The 26,969-nt window shown below is 45.5% G+C and overlaps 2 protein-coding genes across 6 annotated transcripts in view; one reads left to right on the forward strand and one right to left on the reverse strand.

The window, feature by feature from the left end:
* Nucleotides 1–583: 583 nt before the first annotated feature.
* Zswim7 (zinc finger SWIM-type containing 7) lies at nt 584–14,689 on the reverse strand. 2 transcript variants are annotated; one of them, XM_029483998.1, is made up of 6 exons: nt 14,557–14,680; nt 11,483–11,581; nt 9,943–9,964; nt 7,230–7,332; nt 2,234–2,338; nt 584–966 (listed from the first exon to the last, which is right to left on the reverse strand). In XM_029483998.1, exons 1-6 carry the CDS (start codon nt 14,630–14,632, stop codon nt 814–816), a joined length of 558 nt encoding a protein of 185 aa, XP_029339858.1. In that variant the 5' UTR covers nt 14,633–14,680; the 3' UTR covers nt 584–813. The 2 variants fall into 2 exon arrangements, with proteins under 2 accessions (XP_029339858.1, XP_021032887.1); XM_021177228.1 differs by lacking the exon at nt 11,483–11,581 and having other exon boundaries at nt 14,557–14,689.
* A 44-nt stretch (nt 14,690–14,733) lies between these two features.
* Nucleotides 14,734–26,969, forward strand: part of Ttc19 (tetratricopeptide repeat domain 19) — a 36,385-nt gene continuing 24,149 nt past the window's right edge. For 2 of the 4 annotated variants that reach the window (XM_029483993.1, XM_029483996.1), the window contains exons 1-7: nt 14,734–14,982; nt 15,074–15,177; nt 16,853–16,963; nt 17,387–17,425; nt 18,063–18,119; nt 18,819–18,880; nt 25,093–25,187. In XM_029483993.1, coding sequence (XP_029339853.1) covers nt 14,802–14,982; nt 15,074–15,177; nt 16,853–16,963; nt 17,387–17,425; nt 18,063–18,119; nt 18,819–18,880; nt 25,093–25,187 — 649 coding nt within the window. In that variant the 5' untranslated portion in view covers nt 14,734–14,801. The remainder of the gene's footprint in view (nt 14,983–15,073; nt 15,178–16,852; nt 16,964–17,386; nt 17,426–18,062; nt 18,120–18,818; nt 18,881–25,092; nt 25,188–26,969) is intronic. The other 2 variants (XM_029483994.1, XM_029483995.1) reach the window with 2 other exon arrangements.

A 26,969-nucleotide genomic window follows, 5' to 3' on the forward strand; every position in this document is an offset into this window, starting at 1 on the left:
CATTTGGCTTTTTATTCAGCAGCTCTTCACTAACGCTTTGTGTTTTGGGGCATCACAACTGGGGGTTTCCCTAGGCTATGAAGTCACCTACTCCAGTTTTCTACCTCATCGGTTCCTAAAAAGATGACTGTTCAGAGCAGCAGGAAGCTCCTGACCCTCTAGGATCTGCTGGCTGCCCCGGCTTTTCCTCTTCGGTTCTTTTCCAGGGCTTTCATCATTATCACTCATCCTTTGTTCTCCTGAGCCTATCTTATCTCTCCAACACCACTACGGGTACCTAGCTTGCACCAGTGAAATTCCTAGTAGGATCTAGTTTCCTTCCAGGGCTTTCGTATGTTCTTGCTCCTGCTATACAGCCTAGACATGCTCGCCAGGCAAGCCCAGCTCCCTGCTCTCCACACCCTCTCCCAGTACAGCCCCATCAGCCGTGCTGGCAGCGGCACCCTCTTCTCCTACAGTGGCCCTTAGCTATCTGTGTGCTTTGGTCCTTTACTGCTGAATGCTCTTCCCATGTAACCTTGCTCTTAGTCTGGCCTGCCGTCCCACCTGTAACCATTACTAGCACTTCAATAACTTGATCTGATTGCAGATACAACATGGCTCAGACTTTATTTGAGTCAACAATACTTAATTCTACCAAGGGACATTTCTACCTGCAGGGCTCAGAGGCTGGCTAATAGTAAGACCATAGAGGACTCTTAACCACACAGACCCTCTGCAGCCTAGCCTGTGAGGGTGAAGTGACAGTCACAAGTCTGGAAGTGCATTCCATTCCTCCACCTCGGGCACCGTGAGATGTGAATGCGTTTCCTGCTAGGCTTCTGTCTTGGAAGTCCATGTTCCAGCCGCACCTTTTATCCTTCTTGTGTCCTCCATCAATAGGTCTGTCAGTTGCTTGTCAGACACATGGAGCTGCTGGCAGTTCCTCAGAAGCTGACTAAGGTAAATTGCCAGAAGATGCTTACACTGAAACACAGGACACAGCTGTTAGGGACAAGCAGGATCATGTTTGGCCAGTCTAATCAAGACCTCACCATCACATGCAAGGAGAGGGAGCTCTGCCATGGTTTCATCCTGGCCTTCAGCGTGTGGTTACAGCAATGGCTGACAGGCTTTGAGGCACGGCACTGGCTCAGAGCTCCTCCCCGGTGAGCTCATGTGGACCTAATAGCTACCCAGCCACTTCCAACTTCACTATAATGAATGTGCAGAACCACTACTTCATTTTAGGCATTGCTACCTTCTCGGGGGAAGGAGGAGAAGGGGAAATTCTCACACACACACGTGGGGAGATGACCCTGTCAGACCTGTGACACAGAACACAGCATTGATCCTGAGAGGACCATGGTACAATCCTGTCATTTTACAGGTGAAATATACCTTACTAGTGGTTAGTAGTTAGTGACGTGTGTGTGTGTGTGTATATGTGTGTGTGTGTGTGTGTGTGTGTATGTATATGTGTGTGTGTGTGTGTATATGTGTGTGTGTATATGTGTGTGTGTGTATATGTGTGTATATGTGTGTGTGTGTATATGTGTGTATATGTGTGTGTGTGTGTATATGTGTGTGTATGTGTATATGTGTATGTGTGTGTGTGGATGAATGGAGATGCTCAGGTTGGCACCAAACTCTCAAGACTTTTTAAGCTGCTACTAGAATATAAAAAAGTAGGAACGAGGTAGACTTTATTGTTCTCGACTTTGGCAAGACTAAGACTAACCATCTGCTCTCAGGAGAGGAGGATGGGGTGTTTCATTCCCTTTAGAACTAGGGATGCAGATAGGTGCTGTCCTTCCTCCATGCTCTGGAGTCTGATGGGCTGTGTGAACAGCTGTGAGGTCCAGGTGGAGGCGTCCCTGCTGCGTGTGGGGTGAGGGTGAGGCCAGGCTGTCTTTATGAGCAGGGATGATGTGGGAGCACCTCTTACTTCTCTCTCTCTTTACTGGGCCATCCCCTGGCCCAGCACTCACTGCCAAGACTACCTCACTGACCCCCACGACCTCATCCATGACCTTAGATAAGAACGCAGGAAAGAGTACCAAAGTGACACTGTGGTGGGAGGCTGAATCCAGGGGGTGACTAAGACAAAGACAATAAACCACAATTTCTTCCAACACTGAGGGAAACACCCATTCTGTGTAAACGCCCCACCTCCCAAAAATGTCTCTCAAGTCTGACATGAGGCTGGCCTCTCCTCTCACAACTGTGTGCAGTGGCGAGAGGCCACCCTTACCAGCAGGCTGTCACTCTTCCGTAACACTGAGAAGGAGAATGCTGGGCACGAGCAGTAATGACAGGAAGCCAGACATGTATATGTTTTGCCAGAACTCCCTAGCACCTGGGAAGAACAGGACAGTGTTAGTTTGCTCCTGACAGCTTCCTGACAATCCATTCAGTCTGTCAGAGTTGCTCATGGACATCACTGAAGGTCTGAAGTGGGGTTTATACGGAAGGAACAACACAAGTTATCTTCCTGCAGCGTGCAAACTCATCTCTTAAGCTTCCCAGGACGTTGGAGGGTGGAAGAGCATCAGTCCAGTTCAGCCTTCCACATAGCGACTTTCCTTCATGTGGTGCACAGGTCTCAGCCTGCAGGGCTAGAATGGAGACCAGGGAAGGCCTGTGTACATTCTACCATGGGCCCCTTAGCCTGTGGTATTAGACACTATGCAGGGACATTTCTAAAGCTGCTGTTACATTCCCAGAGAATGAAATGGGTAAAGGGCCTGGGGAGGCAGAAGCAGGGCAGCCCTCAGGTGAAGAAAGTAGAACGGGTGTGTGAGCAAGCGAGCCAGATGCTGGGGAAGCATCCGCGTGGGAGGATAAATAAAGCAGTGTTGGGAAGGGGCTGACTCAGCTGCTCAGGACGGAGGTCTCAGGACCCAGGCAAGTTCAGACCTGCCTACTCATCCAGGGATGGAAGGACACAGATGTGGCTGCTGGTGAGAGGCTCAGTACAAGAAACACCCTTGGTGACACTTGAAAGGAATTCAAGGGAAAAAAAAAGATTTGTCTGTGATGAGACTGGACCAACCAGAGTGCTAGAGAAACCACTCCTACCACCACGCAGCCAGACACTTGTGTTGGCAGCTGGTTATGGTTTGGATTCTGAATGTCCCGAAAGGCACATGTGTTAGAAGTGTGGGTGTTATCTCCTGGCACATACAGGGAATGGTAGGACCTTTAGGACGTAGGATCTAGTTAGAGGGAGCTGGGTTGCTGGGGGCATGCCTTTGCAGGAGACACTGGGATTCTAACCTCCTTCCTGTCCTGCCTTTGCTTCCTGGGTGTGGGGTGAAGGGATCTTCTTAGCCTCCTGTCCCTGCTGTAATGTACGGTGCTGCCCTAGGCCAATACAACAGGGCCCAGGAACCATGGATGGAGCCCTCTGAAACTGTCAGCCAATATAAACCTATTCTCCTTTACAGTGGCTTCTGCCGGATATTCCCCATAGTGGTGGACACGAGATAACACAGGGCTGCATTCTGAGAGTTAACTTCCAAATGAAGTAGATTATTATCAAGAAAGGGAGGTACAACATTTCAATTATTTTACAATGGACTGTCCTATGAATTTGCCACAAGGCTTTCAAATTAAATTTAGGCTTTAAGATGGCAATCTAAACAAAAGGTCAGGATTTGCCAAAATTACAGTGTCAGCAGTCCCAGGATCCTTTGCTCCATCCTGAGAATAACAGGCAAGGCCTTAACTCGAGGAAATAATATGCTCAAGTGCTGTGCTTCTATGTGTCTGCCGAGTGCTAATATGATGCAGCTACTCTGGTTATTTGTTGACTAAGTCAGCAGAACTCCGGGGGATTTTTAGATTACTAGGAATGTCCTTTTTCTATACCATTAAAGACTAGACTTAGTTTACATCACGTATTAAAATCCACCTCTTACACTTTCCTATCCCAAGGCCTGCTGTGTTAGGAACATGACACACACACCACTGTCTATCAGTACAATTTTACCTGTGAGTCTAAATAGTGAGGTGGGCATTAAAGCTGACCGCTTCCCACTTAATCCTAAAGCAAACTCCCCAGCACACAGCAGCCATGGGGATTAGCACGGTCTCTCAGAGCACCGAGAACATTCCCTAAGGTTCTTTCTTTACTCGGCTCCCCTGTCTTTTTCTCTATAGATTTAGACAAAGCAGGCAGAGCCTCTGAGACTCTGCAGGTTCAGGATCTATCACAATGCTTCCTCCTGGATTATGTTGCATCAAAGCCTGGTGATTTAGGGACAGGGATAAATTCTACAGAGGTTTCTAAGCCCTACCCTTCCCAAAGGCTGCCTAAGATTCAAAGCAAACTGGTCAAATGCCTGGGGCAGTAGACACTCTGAAGACAGGAAATGCTTGAATTTGCTGCTTCTTTATCTAGCAGTTGACTACTAATGAACCCAATAATCAGGCAAAAATCTGAGCTAGAAATGTTTAGAGCTGGAAACTGACCTTAGGGGTAATTTAATTCAGTAGAAGGACCCTCTCTTACAGGAACTGCTGAGTTCTTCCACTCATCATAGCACGTGCTGGAATGTGCCCCCTTCAAGACCCCTCCTTAACTGAGATTTTAAAAAACTAACAAACAGGAAAGAACACACTCAAGACCAGGACTGGACTCACAGGAGTCTCCCGGGTGGGAAGTGTGTAGTGACCACAGGAAGCTTGTAAGACGGCCCTGACCACCATTCATCGACAGGTACCACCTTCTAACTACCGCAGCCCCCCAGGCCACCGCATGTCAGAAAGCTACATTTATAATGTTTTGCCTCTTTCTGGAAGAAGGGTTTACAGTCCCTGTCCTGATACAGACTGGGTGAAGGAGCTCATAGAGTGTGCATAGCTGAGCAGACATGTTAAAAATTATTGCATGCATGTTTTCTAACGTTCTGGGACTGCTGACCTAGGACGTTAGGGCTGGAACCACATTTGCCTCCTATGGATGTACAGGAGGGTATGCAGCGTTGTTCTGTAAGCCTTGCAAACTTCCAGGATGCTGCGAAGTGGCCCCTTCCTAAGTGAGCAGGATGTGTTTAGAAAGCAGCTCAGGAGACGGTAACACAGGATGACTTTAAAGTAATTATACATTACACCTGAAGGACAGTGAAAATATTGGGTTGAACTATGGAATAAAGGTTGACTCATGGGATGGTTACCAGCTGGGTATCAAGGCAGTGTTTGACTCAGCATTTTCCATCGTATACAACCAGGAACCAAGGCAGAGTCCTCCTGTATACACAACAGTGCACTGTAGGACTGATATGAGGCTGGCGAACGTTTCTGGTCTCCTTCACCTCCAGTCAAAGTCAAAGCTGACAGCTATATATCTAGGGAGTATTTTTTAATGATAAAGCAACACAATATAATAAAGGACATGACAGACAATCATTAAGAAAGTCATATTCATAAAAATAATTAAATAGTTTTAAACAAGATCTTTACAGTTTTAGCTGGTAGCCAGGTCACAGAAGTGAGGGACAGCTGGAAGTCCCGTTCTGGTCAGGTATTATGATGGCAATGAAGCTGAGACCAAAAAACTTTTTTGCCCTGACACTTCTTAAAACATTTATATTATTTTTATTTTATATGTAAGAGTGTTTTGCTTGCCTATGTGTATGTATAACATGTTTGTGCCTGGTGCCCACAGAGGCCAGGAGCGGGCACCAGATCCCCAGAACTCGAGTGACAGGCAGTGGTGAGCTGCCATGTGCACACGGGACTGAACCTGGATCCTCTGCAGAAGGACTGCTGAGCCATCTCTTCAGCCCTGAAACCAGAATTCTGCAGTGAAGAAACATGGGGAAGACTGGAGGGATCTAAGTCATGGATAATCTAAGTATATAAAATACAAAAAGATAACACAAGAAAGAAACTTAGTGGCTCCAGCTGATTGTTCATCTAGAAGTCCACCATGAGAAAAACCCCTTTGAGTAAAAAAGTACTATCCAAAAATTGTAAATATAGCCACACTCCATTTTCCTTAATGGAAACACGCAGCGATCTATCTCCCAAGTTGATTCATAAGGAGGGACACATATTTGTCAAAGCAGGCTCCGTTCAAGTCATTCTCTAAGAATTAACTGGCACCATCTTTTAATGAGAGTTACTGTCTTGGCCCTAGCTCTGACAAGTTCACTAGAAGCCAGAGTTGAAACAATGAGATTTCCTACCCACTGACAGCATCTTTCTTAACCACTGAGAGCCAAGCACATACTTGACAAGCCACAGCATTTCCGTGTCCTTCCTAAGTTGCTCTTCCCGGTGACAACAGTTTTGAAAGATGGATGGTCACGAGATTATTCTAGACACATGGAATGGCCTCAAGGACCATTTTGACTTTTTCCTGTAAACAAGAGATTATGGTTGGGCGGTGGTGGTGCACGCCTTTAATCCCAGCACTTGGGAGGCAGAGGCAGGGGGATTTCTGAGTTTGAGGCTAGCCTGGTCTACAGAGTGAGTTTCAGGACAGTCAAGGCTACACAGAAACCCTGTCTTGGAGAGAGAAAGAGAGAGAGAGAGAGAGAGAGACAGAGAGAGACAGAGAGAGACAGAGAGAGACAGAGAGAGACAGAGACCTCTATAATCAACAAGAAAGCAGAGGCTGGTATCCATTGGACTTGAGAAAAGAGCCTCTCCACACCACTGTTAGTTCTATGTAGTGCTACTGGTAGAATCAAAAAGTTGTATTTATCTTTAATTTCTAGAATCCCTGGAGATACTATGTTAAGTACAAGAAGCCTGGTATAATATATCAAATACTACATATCCTCGTATATGAAATCTAAAACAGTCCAGCTTACAGAAGCAAGTGGCTACCAGCATTCAGCATTTGGGGTGGGGTGGGTGGGGGAGCTTATGGAGATAGTCAGGGGAGACAGAAGCTCAGGGAGGTTTCTGACCACAGTAACGAACAATGCATCACAGACCTGAAAATTTGTAAGGGAGTGTTCTCATCACAGAAAAGGAAGCATATAAGGTTTTCTGAGATAGTTGGATGTGTCAACAGCATGAAGCTATAAGGTATCATATGTCAAGATGTCACTTTGTATTGTCATATATAGTTCTTGTCAATTCAAAATAAATACAAATATTTAAATTATGATTACTAAGTTATATCACAAAGCTTAGTACATACTTCATGTTGGTTATCAGCTTCCACAGAGACTGTGAATAGATTTATGTCCTAAGATTTTGTGTTTGGATTATCCCCACCTCTAGACTTCTACCTGGTAAACACGCCTTCCACTGGGTGATGAGATTAAAGTGACAGACTCTCGATCGACTAGGTCCAAGGCCTGGATGGCCGATGACCCAAACACAAACTCCAGCCTAGGGAATACAAAGACACTGGATTAGAAAGTGGATTCTGAGTCACCTGAGAACTTGACACAAAGGTTTACTGTCCTATCGTTTTGTGTGTGTGATGATGGAGACTGAACCCAAGATCTCATGCATGGTGGGCAAGCACTCTACCACTGAACCTCGATCTCTGCACCTCTGTTGTGTGTGTTGTCCCTCAAGTGCCATCCACTTCTTTTACAGAGGGCTGCTAACTGGCCTGCAAGCTGCCTCGAGGCCGGAGCTGGGATTACGAGCACACAATGGAACTGGCTTTTGTAAGTGGTGATGGGATGAAACTCAGACCCCTGTGCTTGCATAACAAACAGTTTACAACTGAGCTATCTTTCGAGCCAACCCCCACACTTAAAACAAAACAAAACAAAAAAAACAAATTTTAACATGGGGAAAAATATTATTAACAAATCCCTTGGGCTTGAGTTGAGAGGTGGCTCAGAGATAAGAGCTCTGGTTGCTCTTCCTGAGGACCTGAGTTTGATTCTCAGGACTCATGTGGCAGCTCCCTACCATCTGTAACTCCAGTTCCAAGAGATCCATTGCCCGTCTCTAGCCTCTATGGGCACTGCATGCATATGGTGCAGACAAACATGCAAAAGAACCCACCCATACTCATAAAATTAAAAATTAGGAAAAAAACCCCAACCAATCCATGAAACAAAATCCATGGATTCATTTGCTCCCCAGAATAAGTGTTAATTAACATCTTGTTCATTTATTTCAGATTTTTTGTGTGTTTTAAAATAAAAGACTATATACTATTACAGGCAAAAAACCAAGCTCCCTTCATGCTTCATTAAAGAGCTTCCAGACATTTCATTCCTTTCTATCTCTTTGGCAAGCATTTATTCATCCCTTCCTCAGCCTGGGCTTCCTCTTCTCTTTCTCTCTCTATCCCACATTGCAGAGTGAGCCCAGGCCCCCATATACGTTCAGAATACACTCTGTCTCTGAGCTACACCCGCAGCAAGACCTCATATACTTGCTGGTTTCTTTCCTGTTAATGTTTTGTATCCTATTATTCATGGAATGACTGTATGTATGTACATGTGTATGTGTACCTATGCACACACAGCACTGCTTATAAAGTTTAAAATATAACTTGTGTATCACTTCATTTTCCCAGAATCTAGTCTCACACACAACAGTACTAGGAAAAATTGAGAAGGAGTGCTTTTGAATTTCTATACTAGGAAAAATTGAGAAGGAGTGCTTTTGAATTTCTTATACCAAATACATAAAGATTTATTTAATCAACAAAAATAAGGAAATGGAATTTGCTGAAGAGCCTCTTACTCAGAGATAACCATGGTTAACTTCAATTATCTTAAAAATGGCTTTGTCTACTTCATGGCTTCTATGAACATCTCTCAAAACACATGAAATATTTTATTACTTTTGATGGCCATAAAAATTACTGTACTGTAAAAGTGAACCATTTTTACTCTCCATAAACATAAAGGCTCCTATATTTGAAGGAATATTTTTGAGTAGGTTATTTCCAGTTTCTTGTGTTGTCCTATTCAGTACTGGGTGAATCTGTTCATCGTAAAGTCTTTATGAACATCACAGTTACCTCCTTGGGTGACATTCTTGTAAGTGGGATATCCAGGTCAAGGAATATGTATGCTTTAAAGCCATACTGCCAGTTGCCGGGTGTGGTGGTTTGAATCGAGAATGCCCCCTTAGGCTCCTCCTATATTTGAAGGTTTGATCCACAGTTGGTAAAACTGACCAGGTTGTTAAGGACTCATAAGCAAGCCCGCAGTTAAATGTTGTCTTTTATAAGTTGCCTTGGTCATGATGGTCCTCACAGCAGAGCATTAACCAAGGTACCAGGCTACCTTCCAACTGACATCGCTAGCAAGGTATTACTCATCCATAGACCTGTCAACCTTCTTTCCCGGGGTTGCTAGTTTTATAGGAGAAATTATCTTTTAATTTGTGATTATTAGAAATACTTATCATTTCCCCCAATAGTTTTTTGGCTATTTGTATTCTTTTATTATTTGCCTATTTTCTACTTATTAATTTATTTCTAAGAAGGTTTATCTTATGTGTAAGTGCATATGTCTGAGTATATTTAAATGCATTCTGTGTTCAGGTGCCCATGGATGTCAGGGAGGGATATTAGGCTTTTGGGAAACTCCCAAGGTCTGTGCTGGGAACCAAACCAAACGCTCTCAACCACTGAGTCTGTTCTCCAGATCTGACTTAGGTTTTGTTTTTTGAGCCAAGGTTTTACATAAGTCAGGCTGACCTCACACTTCTGCTGTAGCTGAGGATGGCCTTGAACTCCTGGACCTCATGCTTCCACCTTCCAAGGGCTGCAATTAAACCTGTGCCTGCCACCAGGTCTGCCTTGTTTTTAAACGTTAAAAAACAACCAAACAAGTGTGTGTCAGGGCCCACCAAGGCCTGAGGTGTATCTGATCGATCCCCCAGAGCTAGAGTTATAGGTGGTTATGTGCCTTCTGAATGGAACTCTGATCCTCTGGAATAGGAGCAAGAAATACATGGAAAGGATCTGGCTCTTAAAACTGTGTAACTCTTTTTATAGATCAAACAAGAGTCTGTACTTACGATAAGAGAAGCTCGTCGGGAACTGTAAGATGGGAACAGGAGAGTTAGTCATGTTAGACTAGTCACGGCAAACATGAAGCTCTTATAACAACAATCCCAAATCACTGCAGACGATGTAAACAGAACCTATCTATCCAATTCTACGTCTTTCCCAACCCACTGAAGCAATAATGGGATCTATTTACTTATTTAAAGAATCATTAGTTCCCAAGGATGGGGAGGCAGGGGAACAACAGCTAAAATACACTGGGGGCAAATATGAAAGTGGAACATAACTTTCCAGACCTCAACAAGATGGATCTTCATCTTCAGCTATTGGTAGGGAGGACTGAGCACAGGTCTGGTACATGCTCCAGAACCTTCCATCCTCCTCCCCAACCCTCTGCACAGAGGCAGGCAGATCTCTGTGAGTCTGCGGTCTACATATTGAGTTCAAAACAGCCAGGACTATGTAGACAGCGTCTCAAAGATAAATAAATAAAAGGAACAGACAAACAAGCCGAAGGATCTGTCTCAGTTCCTTTCTCAGCTGTGGGTGGCTGTCGCTCCCTCTGGCAGATGACTGATGGTGTTCACGAAAGGCTCAAATAGAGGATTTCCAGAAGGACTAGGAGAAAACACCCAAGCCAGGGGGAGTGGCTGCTCTCTTCCCAACATGGCTCCTGCAAGAACCAGCCCTCCTCCTTTTCCCCCTGCGGCTGAGCTGCTCTCCCAGTCTTCGCCCTCCAGGCAGGAGATTCATTGGGAATCTGAGCCAGCGGACAGGGAATAGCACTGTCATGGGTGTTCAGCTAAGCCACCTAGTAAGACCCATGGTAAGTAGGTCTGTAAGTCCTTGCTTGAGTTTTCTATCCTTAAACATGGCAACTACAAATTACCACAACTAAGTAAAAAGAGAACAAAAATCAACAAAAGAATCTACTTAGAGGAAACACTGAAGTCAGAGGGAAAGTTCCAACAACTATCACTAATATCAGAACAAACAGGCTAATGCAATCATAAAACCGGCAGGGGAAAATTATAAATTAAATATAATATCAGAAATAAAAACCTCATAGAAAATCTGGAAGACACAGTTGAAGGAAGTTCCCAAGAAGCAGAGGCAGGGATAAAAAGATTAAATACAGGAGATAAATCACTCAGGGACAATAAAGGACATGCTATAACCAAGGGATGAGAATACTAGGAAAAAAACCCCAAATGTCTATCAAGTAAGTTAGTAGAGCCTCACGTTCGAGTGGAAAACAAAACCAGGGGCTGGAGGTGGTGCACCTGCCAAGAGCACTGGCTGGCCACTCTCAGACAGCTGGAGTTTCTAGCACCCATACTGAGGTGGCTCTTAACCTCTGTACTGCCAGCTCCACAGGTCCAACTCCCTCTTCTGGCCTCTGGGGGCTCCCTCACACATGGACACATGCAAAAATTCATACAGAAGTAAAAATGAAACTTAAACAAAATCTTATCAGAGCTTGAGAATCATGGTCATAAAGAAGTTATAACTGGCTCTCCACACCGGTAGGACCAACATCTGTGGACTCACCTAACACGAGATAAGAACCACGACTCAGCAGTTCATGTCCCAGCTGGCTCACATTCCGGTCCAAGGGAATCTGATGCCATCTTCTGGCCTCTGACGGCACTGCACCCACATGGTGCACAGATACATATGCAGGCAAAACACCCATACACACAGAATGTTTAAAAAGAAATGGAAAGGCCAGACACATGCCTATAACTGGGATGCTCAGAGGCCAAAGGCACAAGCACAGGGAGCAAGGCCAGCCTGGGCTATAAAGAGGCCAAAAAAAATCACACAGAAACCAGTACTACCAACCCCTGAAACCTCTGAGCCTCTACTAAACATGTCATTCTCTCATTTTCTCTAAGCAACCCAGGATGCCATCTACCTACCTACTCAGCACTGACACTGCAGAGGACAGGAGCTGTGAGTGACATAGGGGTGATTTCAAGCATATTAAAGTACAAAGGGGGCTGGTGAGATGGCTCAGCGGGTAAGAACATTGACTACCCTTCTGAAGGTCCTGCGTTCAAATCCCAGCAACCACATGGTGGCTCACAACCACCCGTAATGAGATCTAATACCCTCTTCTGGTGTGTCTGAAGTCAGCTACAATGTACTTATGTATAATAATAAATTTTGGGGCTGGAGTGAGCAGAGGTCCTAAAAAAATTCAACTCCCAACAACCACATGAAGGCTAACAACCATCTGTACAGCTACAGTGTACTCATATACATAAAATAAAGTACAAAGGAAGGTGAATATGGGTCACATGCCATACTATCAAAGGGACTGTACATCAGCAGTCTTAACCATCATGGATACCTAGGAGCAACTGCAATTCAAAGACCCAGAGAAAATAAAAGCCACCGACAAAATTCAGGAGCAATGCTAGATACAAAAATGCTAGACAATTATGGAACAATGTTTTCAGAGGTCTGAAGATTTCCAACATGAAACTTAATACCTTTTTGTAACCTCCCCCCACCCCCAGCCTGAAATCTGGCTGATCAGTTTTGACTGTTAGCACTAAGAGAGCATGGGGGGGTGGGGGTGGGGGTGGAGCCAGCCACCCTATCGTTCTGCCACTCCCACTGCTACTACCCGCAGCCTAGCGGTTCAGGAGTCAACACGTGGTCACCTGAAACTGGACTCCAAGAATGATTTGGCGGGAATGGGCCCCTCCCCCTTTTTCATAACCCCGTGTCTCCGAATAGTAAAATTGAACCTTGATCAGACTAATGTCTTGGTTCCATCCTTTCTTGAGCCGCCTAGTTCCCTCTTTTCTTCCAGATTCCAAGATGCCTCCCAGGCTAGAACCCAGACATGTGGGCCGCTGGCCAGCCTCAACACCTTTTAACCAAGTGTGAGAGCAGAAAAACCGTTTTTAGACATTCAAAGCCGCAAAAGCACAGTTCATGCCTTCTTCAGAAACCTACTGAAGTATGTACTGCATAAAATAAGACAGGTAACAATACACAAGTGGATAAACAAGAGGAAAGTAAACTGTAGGATGTGCTAACACAAGACCCAAACTGGGAAAAGAGAATTCCTAGTTAACACTGAAGGAAGACAACAGCAGCCCGACCGGACAGCAGCCAGTCCATACTAGGCAAGTCGGCAGGCTCTTCGCAGATTCCTTTATGAAAATGTAACTGATAAAATGTCTTTTTTACCTTAACATTTTAAGTGGAGACCCATGATAGTGGCATAAAATTTAAAGTTCAAGTAAAAATACATATGTAGAAAACTAAACACGCTTAGAAAGCCGAGATGGTTATTAATTCAGGGGAGCCAAGTTACCCAGGAAAGGAAATCATAGCTTCTACATGGTCAAAATCATATACGTGCAACCTGGACTTATATTCTGCACGGTTACCAAGGAAGATGGGGGATTAGGAAGGTATACCCAGACCCAATACTGAAAACTGCTCTACTGAAAAATAAACAGGAATTGAGATTCTGCTCCTGTGCTAGAGGGCCCCTTCAGTTACTGGCTATGGATTAACAAACAGCCCTGTTCTGATAATGGTTCTGTAAAACTCGTATCGTTCCAACATCTCAGAACATCTGTGGTCAAATCCTGGAAGCAAGAGCTCACAACAGACTAACACCCGACAACTTCTTTGAAGTCAAAGCATGTTTGAATACCTGGTTGGCTGAATCTTTTACACATACGAAAAAGACCAAAATGAGACTATTCGTTTACTTTTCTAGTCCCACTGAAGCAGTAACTCAAACCCGTTCACAGAGCACACTCAATGAGCAATAGGAGTTTTGAGCTCTAATTTGGCTATCATTTAGAGAGGCTATTTTTTGGGAGAGTGCTTTTAATTAGTCTACACTTCAAAAGCACCACCCCCCTCCAGTTTTTTGATACAAAGTCTCCAGCAGCCCAGTCTGGCCTAGCATTATGTAGCTGAGGTTGACCTTAAACTTTCCCTTTTTCTTTTTTTCTTTCTTTCTTTCTTTTTTTTTTTTTTTTTGTCTCCACTTCCCAGGTGCGGAGACTACAGCCATGTGCCCAGTCTTGTGCGGTGGTGGGGAATCCACGGCAGCTCTCTACATGCCAGGCAAGCCTCTCTACCAGCTGAGCTACACAGTAGATCCTCGTTACTAGTTTCCCCTTTTGGTAGATCCTCCTACTCTGGTGAGTAAGCAAAGATCATCCTTGGTCGGTCATTTTGTTGGAGACAGGCATAGGGCGACCTCTACAGGCCAGAGGGGAGAAGTACTTTTCAACTTCCCAATTTTTTTTTTTAAGGTTTTGCATCCCTAGAATGTTTTTTAGTAAAATCTATTTACTAAACAAAGTAGTAAACAAAGGTATTATTTTTAAACTTGCATCACGGATTGTGGATAAAGATTCTGAGTAACTCGAAATTGTCTACGCATCTGCCATTCCGCATCCCTGCCCTCGCCCACTCCTTGGGTGTACCCAGTCTTCAAGTACCCGGGGTTCCCGCACACCAGCTCGCACGCAGGGATCTGACGTCTAGTCACTCAAATCCCTCTATTTAGTTAAGCGATTTAAGGAGCCCAGGCTTCAGGGACATAACCATGCGGGGTAAGAATAAAAGCCCGCGGGCCGTACTTCTCGCGCTGTCTCGCACAGCGGCGGCCATCTCGCTCAGGAGCTCTTCCACCACCTCCGGGAGCGCGACCGCCATGGCACGCCGCCCGACTTCTCTCCTCCCAGGCGCTGCGAACTTCAAGCGCGCCGCAGGCCGGGGGCGGGGCGAGACGGCGTGATGTCAGCACGCGTCATCGCGCATGCGGACTGGCGGGGCGTCCCGGGCCAGTCGCAGCTAGTGGAGCTCTGAGGGAAGGCGAGTCGGCATGTTCCGGTTGCTTCGCTGGCGTCTGGGTCGAACCCTGCTGCGGGCCGCGGGCCGGCGGTGCGGGGGCTGTACGGCGCGCCTGCTGCCGGAGCGGACGGGCGACGCGGGGACAGGCACCGAGCGGCTGCGGACCAGAGGCGCGCCGGCGCGGGGGCACAGGGTGCTGCCGCTGTTGGCAGGTGAGCGGTGCGCTCCGGGCGGGGCCGGCCCGGCGGGGGCGGGGACGCGGGCACGGGCCGGTCCCGGTGACCTCTGAGCCGCTTCTCGCAGCTCTCGCCTGGTTCTCGCGACCCTCGGCGACGGCCGAGCAGCCCGGAGAGGACGCGACAGACGAGACGGAGGCCGAGATCATCCAGCTGCTGAAGCAAGCCAAGGTGAGGGGCTCGACCGGGCGCGCGCGCCCTCCGCTCCGGTTTCCCGAGGCCTGGATGGATTGGCCCTGGGTGGAAGGTTGGGATCCATCCAGACTGGTCCAGAGCGAATCCTGCAGCAGAATCGCTGCAGTTGTGAGTGCAGGTGGAGACGGCACCCTCACATTTCCCATATTTATTTATTTATTTATTTATTTTGTCCAAACGTATTGATTGAGAATGGTTTGCGGGGGTGGCTTTAATCAGCTAACCTCCAAGCCGAATGACATTTTGTTCATAGACTATGAATAACGCCCCCAAAATGCAATTTAGTATCGTTTAGGCTTATTGGTTTGCGTCTAAATCTGTTTCTCCACATCCCTTTTTCCCCCCTCCAGGTTTATTTCATCTCTTCCAATGGGTTCAATATCGACTTAATGCCATCAACGTCCAGATTTGTGTTCACAGACTGCAGTGTGTCATTGACATGCTGTCTCTATTGCAAGGCCACAGCTATCTCTCAGATTTAGCATGCCTGGGACTAAACTCTTTTTCTTAAATTCCTTCCCCCCAAATATGGCTTTAACAGTGTTCTCTCTACCACCTAAAAAAATTAAGCCTAAAAAATCATAGTGGTTCCTCAGGCGGACCCCTGTGTGTTTGAAACCAGCTTGCTCTACAAAGCAAGTCCAGGACAGCCAGGATTCTGTTACACAGAGAAACTCTGTCTCAAAAAAGAGGAGAAAAAAAAGAGAAAAGAATCATAATTGTTCTTAAAGTGTGTCGTTGATAATTCCCAGTTACACAGCAGTAAACACAGTTGCCATCAAATCCAGAACACTTCTCAAATTGCCCGCCCTCTTTTTCCCCCCCCGCCCCCCCCCCCTTTTTCCTCACACAGGTCCTGTTCAACCCCAGTCCTTTGTCCGTGTAGCAACCTGAGTAATGGTTTGAAAATGTAAATCAGATTGTAGTGCCTTCTTGTTTGACAGCTGAGTGACTTTTCCCTGTACCTGTGAGAATCCACAACCCCCCTGTCAGGGGCTGCAGGGCTGGAAGTGATCTAAGCCAGCTGTCTCAGCTGTGATTCAGCTCCCTCTGTCCACCTCTTCTGAAGATCCATTCTTTTCACCCCTGTCTTTTGGGGTCATTCTTCTGTCCATTTCGTTACATGGTTAACTCCTTAGTCACTTTACCTCAGTTTTACTCTCATTCTCTTGAACACGTTCCAGATTCCTCTTGTCATGCTTCTGTGCTGTTTTTCTTCCTCTTTTCCTGAGTTTTAATCACGCCTACTTGTCCTACCTGATTCCTTGTAATCTTCAGGAAGAGAAGAAGACGAAAGGCGAACAGCTTCAGTAGGAACACAGTGCCAGGTGTGGTGGTCCACACCTTTAACTGCCACACTCAGGAGGCCGCGCCAAGTGGATCTCTGTGGGTCAGGAGGCAGCCTGGTCTCTGTCTCTGGAGGAAAAACAAAGTAAAGATGGCACACATTCCTCCTGTGTGATCTGTTGGTTAAAACTTTGTTGTATGAGCACACCTAGATACAAGGGAGGCTAGTCTCCCTGTCAGCTGGGTGGGCATGGTATCTGGACATAGCCGGGATTCAGTACATTTTGTGAAGTGTCTGCTCTGCAGCAGAGTACAGCTGCTTCCTTATAGCTCAGTTAATGTTGCCTTTGTCTTTTCTCTCTAGTTGAGCATCATGAAAGACGAGCCAGAGGCAGCCGAGCTGATTTTGCATGATGCTCTTCGCCTTGCATATGAGAGTGACAACAGGAAGGCCATCACGTACACCTACGACCTGGTAACTGCTCTAACCAGTCTAGCTATTGCGGAAGGGTGCGTGCTGAGAAAGTGTCCCTGCTGATTTATCTTCCTGACTGCCATGATGTCCTGAAGGTGTTTGTTTCTAGGCTTTCTCTTGGTTTAATTTTTGTACCCTCCACAGGGTCACTTGTAATTTCAAACCATAAAGAAACAGATAGCTTTGTACTTTTCATTGGTGATCTGGGTTTAGTTTGCTTTTAACAGAATATATAAAATAAACCGTGTGCGTCTTTCACTATTGCTGTACCGAGCTTCTAGCAGATTAACGGGTGGCGTTTTCTCGGTTCTGAACTTTTTTCTTTTAAGATGTGAAAACAGGGGAGAGTCTTCCATTTAAAAGTTGTGAATCTGTGTAAGCGCAGCACTCTGAACTGAACAGCCATTTATAATTTGCTTTCAGATGGCCAACTTAGCATTTATACGAGGGCAGCTTGAAAATGTAAGTCAATCGCTTTGTAACATCTGGAACTGGTAATGCCTCAAGGGAGCTGACTAAGGGGATGCTACTTGCTCAGAAAGGTCCCGAAAATGCAGTGGCGGAACGTGCAGCTGTGTTTCTTTTTAATTGATTAGCCCACATGTATGCCAAAGACTGTTAGGCATCTCTATTCTATTAAGATACGTCTTCATCTGCGTGAGTGAGCTGATTTCACCTCCGGCCGGCCTACAAGAAGGGAGGAGAGGAGACTAAAGTGCCGGAGACATCCTTATAAAATGTCTTAAAGGGGTTGGTGATCTCTCTGCCTGTTAGTGTTAGACAGAACCTAAATCTACGCTATGATCCCTCACTGTAAGGAAGGTTGATTCAAAAATTGAGGGTATTTAAACAGCTTCATTGATGGGGTGTATATTAGGAGCAGTCTTCAGTCTGTCCCGTTGGTTGAGGTGACTGACCTGCTGAAGTTAGCTTTCACTCATCACGCAGAGGATGTGAGGACCTCGTCTTTTGGCCCCTTTATTAAAAAAATCTCAGTGCTCCACACGGGTACATGCATGCATGCACACACTCACATTAAGTTGTTACCTAAATTAAGAGTCATATGTAGATGGTTTAAAGAAAATCTTTATGCTTTTAGGCAGAACAGCTTTTTAAAGCAACAATGAGTTATCTGCTTGGAGGAGGCATGAAGCAGGTAAGCACATCACCTAGTGTTACCCCCTCATCAAAGCAGTTCATGAAATGAAACCTCCCTCTTAGAGTTTCTCTTGCTGTAATAAAACACCAAAAGTAACTCATGGAAGAAAGGGTTTATTTCATCACTGAGGGAAGTCAGGGTGCAAACTTTAGGCAGGTGTCTGGAAGGAGGAATTGAAACACAGGACATGGAGAAATGCTGCTTACTGGCTCACTCCTGTGGCTCACTCCTGTGGCTAACTCAGCCTGCATTCTGATACCGACCAACCTCACCTGCCCAGGTGAGGCACTGCTCACCATGAGCTGGGCCCTCCCATGTTAGTCATTAGTCACTAAAGTGCCTCCTACTTGCCTATAACCTGATCTGATGGCAACCATTTTTCATAATTGAGGTTTGTCTTCCTAGATAACTATAGCTCGTATTTAGTTGACGAAAAAAACCAACCAGGATACTCCTCACCCCAGGCCCAGCTCATAAGGTACTTTGACTAAAAAGGTGGCTGTTTCACCCCCAGACCTATATAAAAATAGCTAGTATTTCACTAATTCTCAGTAATGATTGCTAAAGAATTCATAGCTGGCTAATTCCTTTAAAAGGTGAAAGGCAGAATTCATTATAGAAGTTGAAAATACTCTGTAAGAAATTTTTACTTCTCATGAATTTTCTTCTTCTTTTTTTTTTTAATTATCCCAACAGGAAGACAATGCAATAATTGAAATCTCTCTGAAACTGGCCAACATCTATGCTGCTCAGAATAAGTAAGTATGATCAGAATATAGGAATAGTAGTGGTCAGGTAGAAGAATGATGAGCAGGGAACTCAGACCTTGGGATAATCTTAATTTACCTGTCAAGCATCTGGGTCTCCAGAAACCATATGCCACACTCAAAGCGTTGCACTTCTCAGCTGTTTGCAGTTTCCTCCTTTGGTTTCCATTTGCCTAAGTGGAACAAAGCCCTCATCCCTGTAACTGAACTGTAGTAGTTAATCAAGTATTTGATTCTTGCTTGAAATCAGAAGGGAAATAGAGTCAGAACTGTAGTTAACTCTCCCTAGAAGCAAAGGGAACAGTATAAAAAGTACTTCAGGATAATACACTCAAAGAAGCCACTCCACCAGCAGAGGAAGAAGAATGAGGGGAAATGGTGATAATTACTTCTGGGTTATCTCTTTATTCATTCTGGAAATAACTGGTGTCTTAGGGTTTCTTTTACTGTGATAAAGCATTAAGACCAAAAGCAACTTGGGGAGGAAAGGGATTATGTGGTTTGTATATATATAAGGAGGGAGGTCAGGACAGGAACTCAAAACAGACAGAAGCCTGAAAGCAGAGGCCTGCTCACTGTTTTACTCAGCCTGCTTTCTTTTGTTTTTGGTTTTTTGGTTTGTTTTTTTTTCAAGACAGGGTTTCTCTGTCTAGCCCTGGCTGTCCTGGAACTCACTTTGTAGACCAGGCTGGCCTCGAACTCAGAAATCCACCTGCCTCTGCCTCCCGAGTTCAGCCTGCTTTCTTACAGCACCCCAGACCCAGGTTCAGGGGCAGCACCAGCCATGTCAGTCACTGATTAAGAAAATGCCCTACAGCTGTCTACTGCCCCACTTTATGGAACATTTTCTCAGTTGAGGGTCCTTCCTCTCAGGTGACGCTAGCTTATATCTAGCTGACATGAAAATAACTCAGCACGAGTGGCTATAAAAGGAATCAGTTGTTTTGTTTAAAGGTTTGTAGAGCACGTGGGAATAATCATCTGTAGGATTTTGAAGGGGCATATAGTTAGTGGTAGAGGGAGGTCTGGATGTTATGAAATATAATGTGGCAAGGAGGTAACTGGTGGGCTCATCCCAGGGTGCATCTGAGTAATTATACCATGCAGTAGATCTAGTATAAAGATGTTAATTGGGGACGATATGGGAGTGAGGGCCTAGAGAAGGGGTAGAGACAGACACATAGGCAGACAGATGGGAACAGAAATGAGGACAGAGAAAGGACGATCAGACCACAAACACACACATACACACTCATGCACTCAGACTGAAAAGAGCAGAAAGGGTGAGAGAGACTGGCTGGGGACATGTGGGAACAGAGAGGGTGTGAGCTCACAGTGGCGCAGTCCTTCTGTATGCAGCCCACACCTGAAGCACCTGCTAGGTCCCTGGGAGGAGCCTAGTGGAATCTCCTGTATGCTAGCTAACACTGGATATGTAAGCTAGGAAGTGCTAGTTTAAAAATAGTAGATAAATTTGAATTCTGTTTGTTTATTTATTTATTTACTTACTTATTCTTGAGATAGGGCCTCTCCATGTTGCCCTGGCTATCCTGGAACTTACTATGTAGACCAGGCTGGCCCTGAACTTACACTTGTCTCTGACTCCTGAGTGCTGGGATTAAAGGTGTGTACACTATAAATTTTTGACACAATTTTTTTAAACTTTATTTTTTTACTTATTATTATTACTTATTAAATAAGTAAAAAAAAAAAAGTTTAATGTCCCTCTTCCAGTTACTCCCCTGGTAGGGACCTCCTGGGTATCCCTCCAGTCCTGGCACTTGAAGTCTCTGTGAGGCTAGGCTTTCCTCTTCCACTGAGGACAGATAAGACAACCCAGTTAAAAGAACATATCCCACATCCAGGCAACAGCTTTTGGGATAGGCCCTATTCCAGTTGTTCAGGACCCACATAACCCCATTCCAGATGTTTAGAACCAAGCTTTACATCTGCCACATATGTATGGGGAAGCCTAGGCCCAGCCCCCATGGGTTGGTGGTTCAGACCCTGAGAGCCCCAAGTGTCCAGGTTAGTTGACTGTTGGTCTTCCTGTGGAGTTCCTGTCCTCTTTGGGGCCTGTAATCCTTCCTTCTGTTCTTCCATAAGAGTCCCCAAGCTCTATCCACTGTTTGGCTGTGGGTGTCTGTATTCTGTCTGAGTCGTCTACTGTATGGAGCATCTCAGGGGACAACATGCTCCTGTCTGCACACATAACAGAGTATCATTAATATAATGGTGTCAGGGATTGGTTATTGCCCATGGTCTCAGTTTGGACTGCTTATTGGTTGGCCATTCCCTCAGTCTCTGCTCCATCCCCTGTGGGAAAGGGGTCTGGGAGAGGGTTGGGGGGGTATTTCAAGATCAGATAAGAGGAGGGATGGCCAGATGTCCAAGAGAATGAATGGAAATCTGTAACTGACAGGGGTGGAAAGGTAGGGGACATCCCTAGGACAAGACAGAGACCTGGGATAAGGAAGGCACCCAAGAATCAATGGGGGTGACCTTAGCTGTGACTCACAGCATTGGGGACATGGAACCTGAAGAGGCCAGCTCATGTAGCCATACAGGAACCCCAGTAGAGCAAAAGGGACACCAACCAACTCGAAAAACTTTTTCTATTACGAAAAACGTAATAGAAAAATCTATTAGCTGCATGAAAGGCTTTGGACACAGTTTGGATGTTGCCGAAAGCTAGAAACCCCGTGAGGCCTTAAGGACCATTGTCTTAGGTTTCTTTCGCTGTAATGGATACAGTCTGTTGGAAAGCCAAGGTAGAGAGTAAGGCAGGAACTGAAGCAGAAGCCATGGAGGAATGATGACTGCTGGCTTGCTCTTCCTAGCTTGCTCAGTTTGTTTTCTTATACACCCAGGACTGTTTGCCCAGGGTCACACCATCCACAGTAGGTTAGGCCCTTCCACTTCATCATACACCAAGGAAATGTCCCCATAGGCCTGCTTACAGGCTGATCTAGTGAGGCATTTCCTCAGCTGACAGTCCCTCTTTGACTCTAGCTTGTGTCATGTTGATAAAAACTAGATAGCTTGATTGGCCCCTTGTTACCTTTACACAGAAACGTGTCGCTAACCTTTACTTTCACACTTGTCCCTAAGATGTTAATACTAATATCACAAAATAAAACATGTTTTTGTTTTTGCGTTTTTGTTTTGTTTTTGAGACAAGGTCTCTACATAGTCCTAGCTGTCCTGGTACTCACTGTGAAGAGCAGGCTGGCCTCCAATTCACAGAGATCCATCTGCCTGCCTTTTGAGTGATGGGATTAAAGGTGTGTGCCACCACACCCATAAAACATAATGTAACTTCTAAAAGTCCCAAAGTCTTAAAAAAAAACACTTTAAAATTCAGTCTATTGAACATATCCAGCTGTGGGCTTCTGTAAATCTAAAGTAAGTTACATCCTTTCTATTCTAAGAGGGAAGAACCAGGGCACAGTTAGGATCAAAGTAGAACCCAGTTCTTCTCAGAAGTATAAATAGCTCTTATGTCTGAGATTCAAGCTCCTTCATGTGCTCGGGCAGTCTGGTTCTCCAGCTCTCCTTCACTGCATACATGGCTTATAGGCTCAGGGCAGCTCCACTCTGCACCTGCTCCTGTCCTTGGCAGTGTCCTGACATTTGTCTCCAGTATGCTGGGGTCTCCCCTGCAACTGAGCTGTAATTTCACCATTGTGCTTGGACTCTCTTCAGGGATGCCACCCTGTCGATAGAGTGGCCAGCCTCAGCTGCAACTCATGGCCCTCCTTCATGTGTTTAAAACCAGTACCGCCAGGGTGACTCTTTCACATCACCAAGCTTGGCTGTTAGCATGAGATGCCACCTTGGCTCCCTCTGCACCACAGCTCTGTGTGATGACCCTCAGTACATAGCCCTAGAATATTTCCTCTTAATGATGCTGGTACTAAATCACCCCTTATTTCTCAGCTTCAGCTAAGGAACATTGATTGTCTCAGCAAAGCAAAGGTTTCACTTCAGAGGTGCTGGTTTCTTGTTAATCATAGCTGATGTTTCAGCTCCAGCTGATGAGAAACCAAGATTGTTAATAGAAAACACAATAGAATAATGGCCCTGATAGTCTTTTTTTCCCCTCAAACTTCACAAGCCAGTCCTCCATCTGCAACTTTACAGCATTCCTGTCTTCTCATCAACAACATCCCATTAAGCCCTGAGCACTGAATGGCTTTCCCAGCCTAGAGTTCACATGTCCTTCTGCGATTGCCCTCAACACATGGTCAGGTCAGGTCTTAGGGTTTCTTTTGCAGTAGTAAAACACCATTCCCAAAAGTAACTTGGGGAGGAAAGGGCTTATTTTACAACTTTAAGTCATAGAACAGCACTGACTGGAGTCATGACAGGAACCTGGAGGCAGGAACTAGAGCAGAAGCCATGAAGGAACACTGCTTACTGGCTGGCTCCACACAGCCACCTGATGCAGGCACCATCTGTATCGGTCATCAGTCAAGAAAAGGCTCCACATGTTTGCCTGCAAAGCTAGTCTGAAGGCGCTGTCCCAAGTGGCATGGCTGTCCATTCCTTTTTTGTCTCTAGGTAGAATTGAAAGGGGGAACACGTGGTATTTAAACTGGGAATGTCTCTGGAGAGTTCTGTTTTGGCAGTGGGTTTAGGGAGAGATGTAAGAATGTTTTCCTTTAGATTTTTAGCTGCTGCAGAAGTTAATGCCAGAGATTGGATGACACTAAGCTGGGTGCTATTCAGAAAAGTTGCACTTTGAGGCTAGGAGATCCCAGCCCTGGCCCCTGTTCTAGTCAACAACACACTATTTTCTTCACCACCTACTTAGTTCCCTGCATTTTGATTGGCACTAGATAGGCTAGGGCGAGGGCGGTTGTGGTGCACATCTTTAATCCCAGCACTCGGGAGGCACAGGCAGGCGGATTTCTGAGTTCGAGGCCAGCATGGTCTACAAAGTGAGTTCCAGGACAACCAGGGCTATACAGAGAAACCCTGTCTTGGAAAAAAAAAAAAAAAAAAAGGCTGGGGCTTCTGTGGGTCTCTTGACTTCGTGTCGTCTCCTTTTTGAGATAGAACTCTCTTTCTAACCTAGGTTAACCTGTATTACAGACACACAACACAACATAGCTCTCAGTTTAGATCTTGAACTTCAAGTTTGGCTGATGCCAGAGAACATTGCAGCTGGGGACACTCTAGTGTCATACAGGACTAAATGTTAACGATGTCTCAAGGCTCTGACAAGCAGAAGCTCAAAGCAAATAGGTGCTGAGAAGACATTCACAGCCACAAGCTTTTATAGAACCCATTAGTAATTATTACCTAAGTTACTCTACTCTTTTCATGTCTTATTAAGGGAAGTATGCGATAAGAGAACACATTGCCAGGCTATAAGGCTTAGAGATGCTGACTGAGAGCTCTTACTAGCATGTTTGAGGCCCTGGTACTGGAGGAAAAATGTTAACACAGGGAGCTGTTTGTAGGCATTTTACTCTGACAGAGTTATCTTGTTGGCAGCTTCCCTTGCCATGCAGCTAGAGGTGTCTCTTCTACCGAGGTTTGGACCTGGAGAAGGAAGAAGATGCTTTGTTCTGAGGATGAAGTAGAACAGTGGGTCATCACATCCATTCTGGCAACGCAGTAGAGAAGAGGGCATGAGCTTTATAGTGTCAGTTGTGCCAAGAATGTAGAACCTATATGAAAAGCAGGAACTGGAGTTACAGAAGGAGTTTCTCCTTGTTCCTCTGCATGTCTTTTGAAGCTATCCAGCGTCAGTCTGGGTGTCCATGTATCTTCTCAGCTTGTCTCAGGGTCTAGCATGTTTGTCAGGCTTTCCTATGCTATAGCTGGTATTTTGATTTCCGGGGGAGGGGGGGAATAAAAATTAAAACAGCTTGGGAGAACTTGTGAAGCCCCAGAGTTTCCCAGAAGAGCATGATGATGATAACAGTTGGGACCTCAGGTCCAGGAGCCTGAGCCTCGAGGGCAGGGTTGCCATGTGAAGACACAGAAAGACTAGTGGCTATACAGTCATGAGACTGTTGGCACCATCCATTAATTTCCCTTAAATCGATGACTTTAAGACAAACTCTAGAGAAGTGCAGATTGGCAGCAAAAGGAACAGACTTCCCCCTGTTGATAGTGCTCAGAGCAGAGCTGTAATGGGAAAAGGAGTCACAGGCGAGCAGAGCTGATTGACTACTGACACTTGTTTCCAGACAGGAATTTGCCCTTGCTGGCTATGAATTCTGCATTTCAACTCTAGAGGGGAAAATTGAAAGAGAAAAGGAATTAGCAGAAGATATTATGTCAGGTAGGAAACTTGACTTTTTTAGACATTGGGTTTTCTCCACAAATGTTTCCATTGCTGGATGTTTATTAAGGGAAAGAGCCTATATTGGGGGAGGGCAAATTGTCCATTGTGGGGAGTCACTGGCTATCCTAATACCGTGGGTTTGAAACAGGGTATCTTGTTTAAATGGCTTGAGCACTGTTTTGAATTATTTTTAAGCTCCATAGGTGACAGGTTCAAAATTTCTCTGCTAACTTGTGCTACATTTATAATCTTTGGGAAATTGACAGCTATGAAGGGAAGTCTTTCCTTTTTGTTCAGTCACTTACTAAAGTAGAGCTGAATGGGAGAGCACTTGCCAGCCAGGCACCAGTCCCTGGATTAGAGAGGAGGAGAGGAAGGTAGGTGTTCTGCGGGGGGAAGGAAGAGGAGGAAGTGCTGCTCCCAGGCTGGCTTCATCAGGCTTGGAGCGCGGCGGGTGGGAGTGTTTAAGCTCTGTATTTGGGTTTCTTCCTCTCCCCTCCCCTATTTGAGGCAGGGTGTCATGCAGTCCTGGCTGGCCTGAAACTTGCTCTGTAGACAGGCCAGTCTCTAATTCTGAGATAACATTGTCCCCACCCTGTGAAAGCCGGGCTTTTGTTTGGGTTTCTTACTTGATTTGAAGTCCTAACAATTTTCAGATTTCATATTCATTGAGGGACTTGTTACACACTGACTCTATGCCACGAGGTAGCAAGATGCTAGGGAGCCATGGGCAAGTTCTCATCCCTAAAGCCAGGCACCGTGGAAGAGATGTCTGTGTCCTGACGTCCTCTGATGTCCTCTTGAACATAGATTTCTTCTCCTTGTCAGTGTCAGCACGTCCAGCCCTTGACCGCCTTACTCATTAGTTGCGTCGGTCATGTGATCACTGTCTCCCACAGGAAACCGTGACTCTTGGTTTCTTGGGTGTCTATTAACCTTTCCCCTTCTATTGCCTATTTCCCGATGGTGGCTCACCTCAGAGGTATCCTCACCTGCTTCACTTTTCCCTCTGGCTCATCCCTAGGAAATGCCGTGCAGTCCCATAACATTTAGCTATTATATTTAGACATCCTAGCTGGCCCCAAAGTCTATTTGCCTAGACTGTTTAGTGGTTATCTAACATTAGACATGTCCATTATTTGTCTCTTGATTTCTTCCACTCAGAAGTTTCTTCACTGCTCAGCTCTAGGTTAGTGATGCCAGCATTCACCCCATGACTTGTCAGAGAACCTAGGAATTCTCTCTGATTTCCTCCTTACACTGGTGTACCAACACGTTAAATTGGATCAACTATGAAAATACATTCACATTAGATAGCATCTTTTTTTTTTGCCTGGATGGTGATCTCAGTTTTTCCTGCTTCCTTTCCTTTCCCTCCTCAGTGAATCTGTTACCATGCAGCAGGCAAACTAACCTTCTAGACCTCATTGCTTCTGTATTACCTTTGATGTTCATACTCCTGACAAGGACCTGGCTTCCTCCTGCATCTGTGGCATCGCTATCCTCTCTCTCACTTCTTTCCCCTCTTGAGCCCACACCATCTCAAGGCCTTTTTATCCCTGTGTCTTCTCCCTGGATGGTTCTCAGCACGGCCTCACTTCCTTCAGGTTTGTTGGTGTCCTCCTGAGGCCTCTCCCAACAGGCATCCCACCCGTCTTGGAGTCGCTCGGCCTCTTTATCCTCTGATTCTTCTTTACCATCCTTGAAGTAGAAGAAAGAGTGCTGTGTGCTTGTTTCTGTATTACCAAGAGAAGTACTTTTTTGTCAACTGTTTTTAGT

This window comes from Mus caroli, chromosome 11, assembly GCF_900094665.2.
Source record: "Mus caroli chromosome 11, CAROLI_EIJ_v1.1, whole genome shotgun sequence".
Classification (NCBI taxonomy): domain Eukaryota; kingdom Metazoa; phylum Chordata; class Mammalia; order Rodentia; family Muridae; genus Mus; species Mus caroli.

What these genes read in the sequence shown, in the direction of transcription:
- Zswim7 (XM_029483998.1), bottom strand. Translation starts at nt 14,632, where the DNA reads ATGGCGGTCGCGCTCCCGGAGGTGGTGGAAGAGCTCCTGAGCGAGATG. An exon ending in TGTGCGAGACAGCGCGAGAA is followed by an intron (nt 11,582 to 14,556) that starts GTACGGCCCGCG and finishes ATGTGGGTGCAG; the next exon opens with TGCCGTCAGAGGCCAGAAGA. An exon ending in GGAAGAGTGACAGCCTGCTG is followed by an intron (nt 967 to 2,233) that starts GTAAGGGTGGCC and finishes CCTGTGTTTCAG; the next exon opens with TGTAAGCATCTTCTGGCAAT.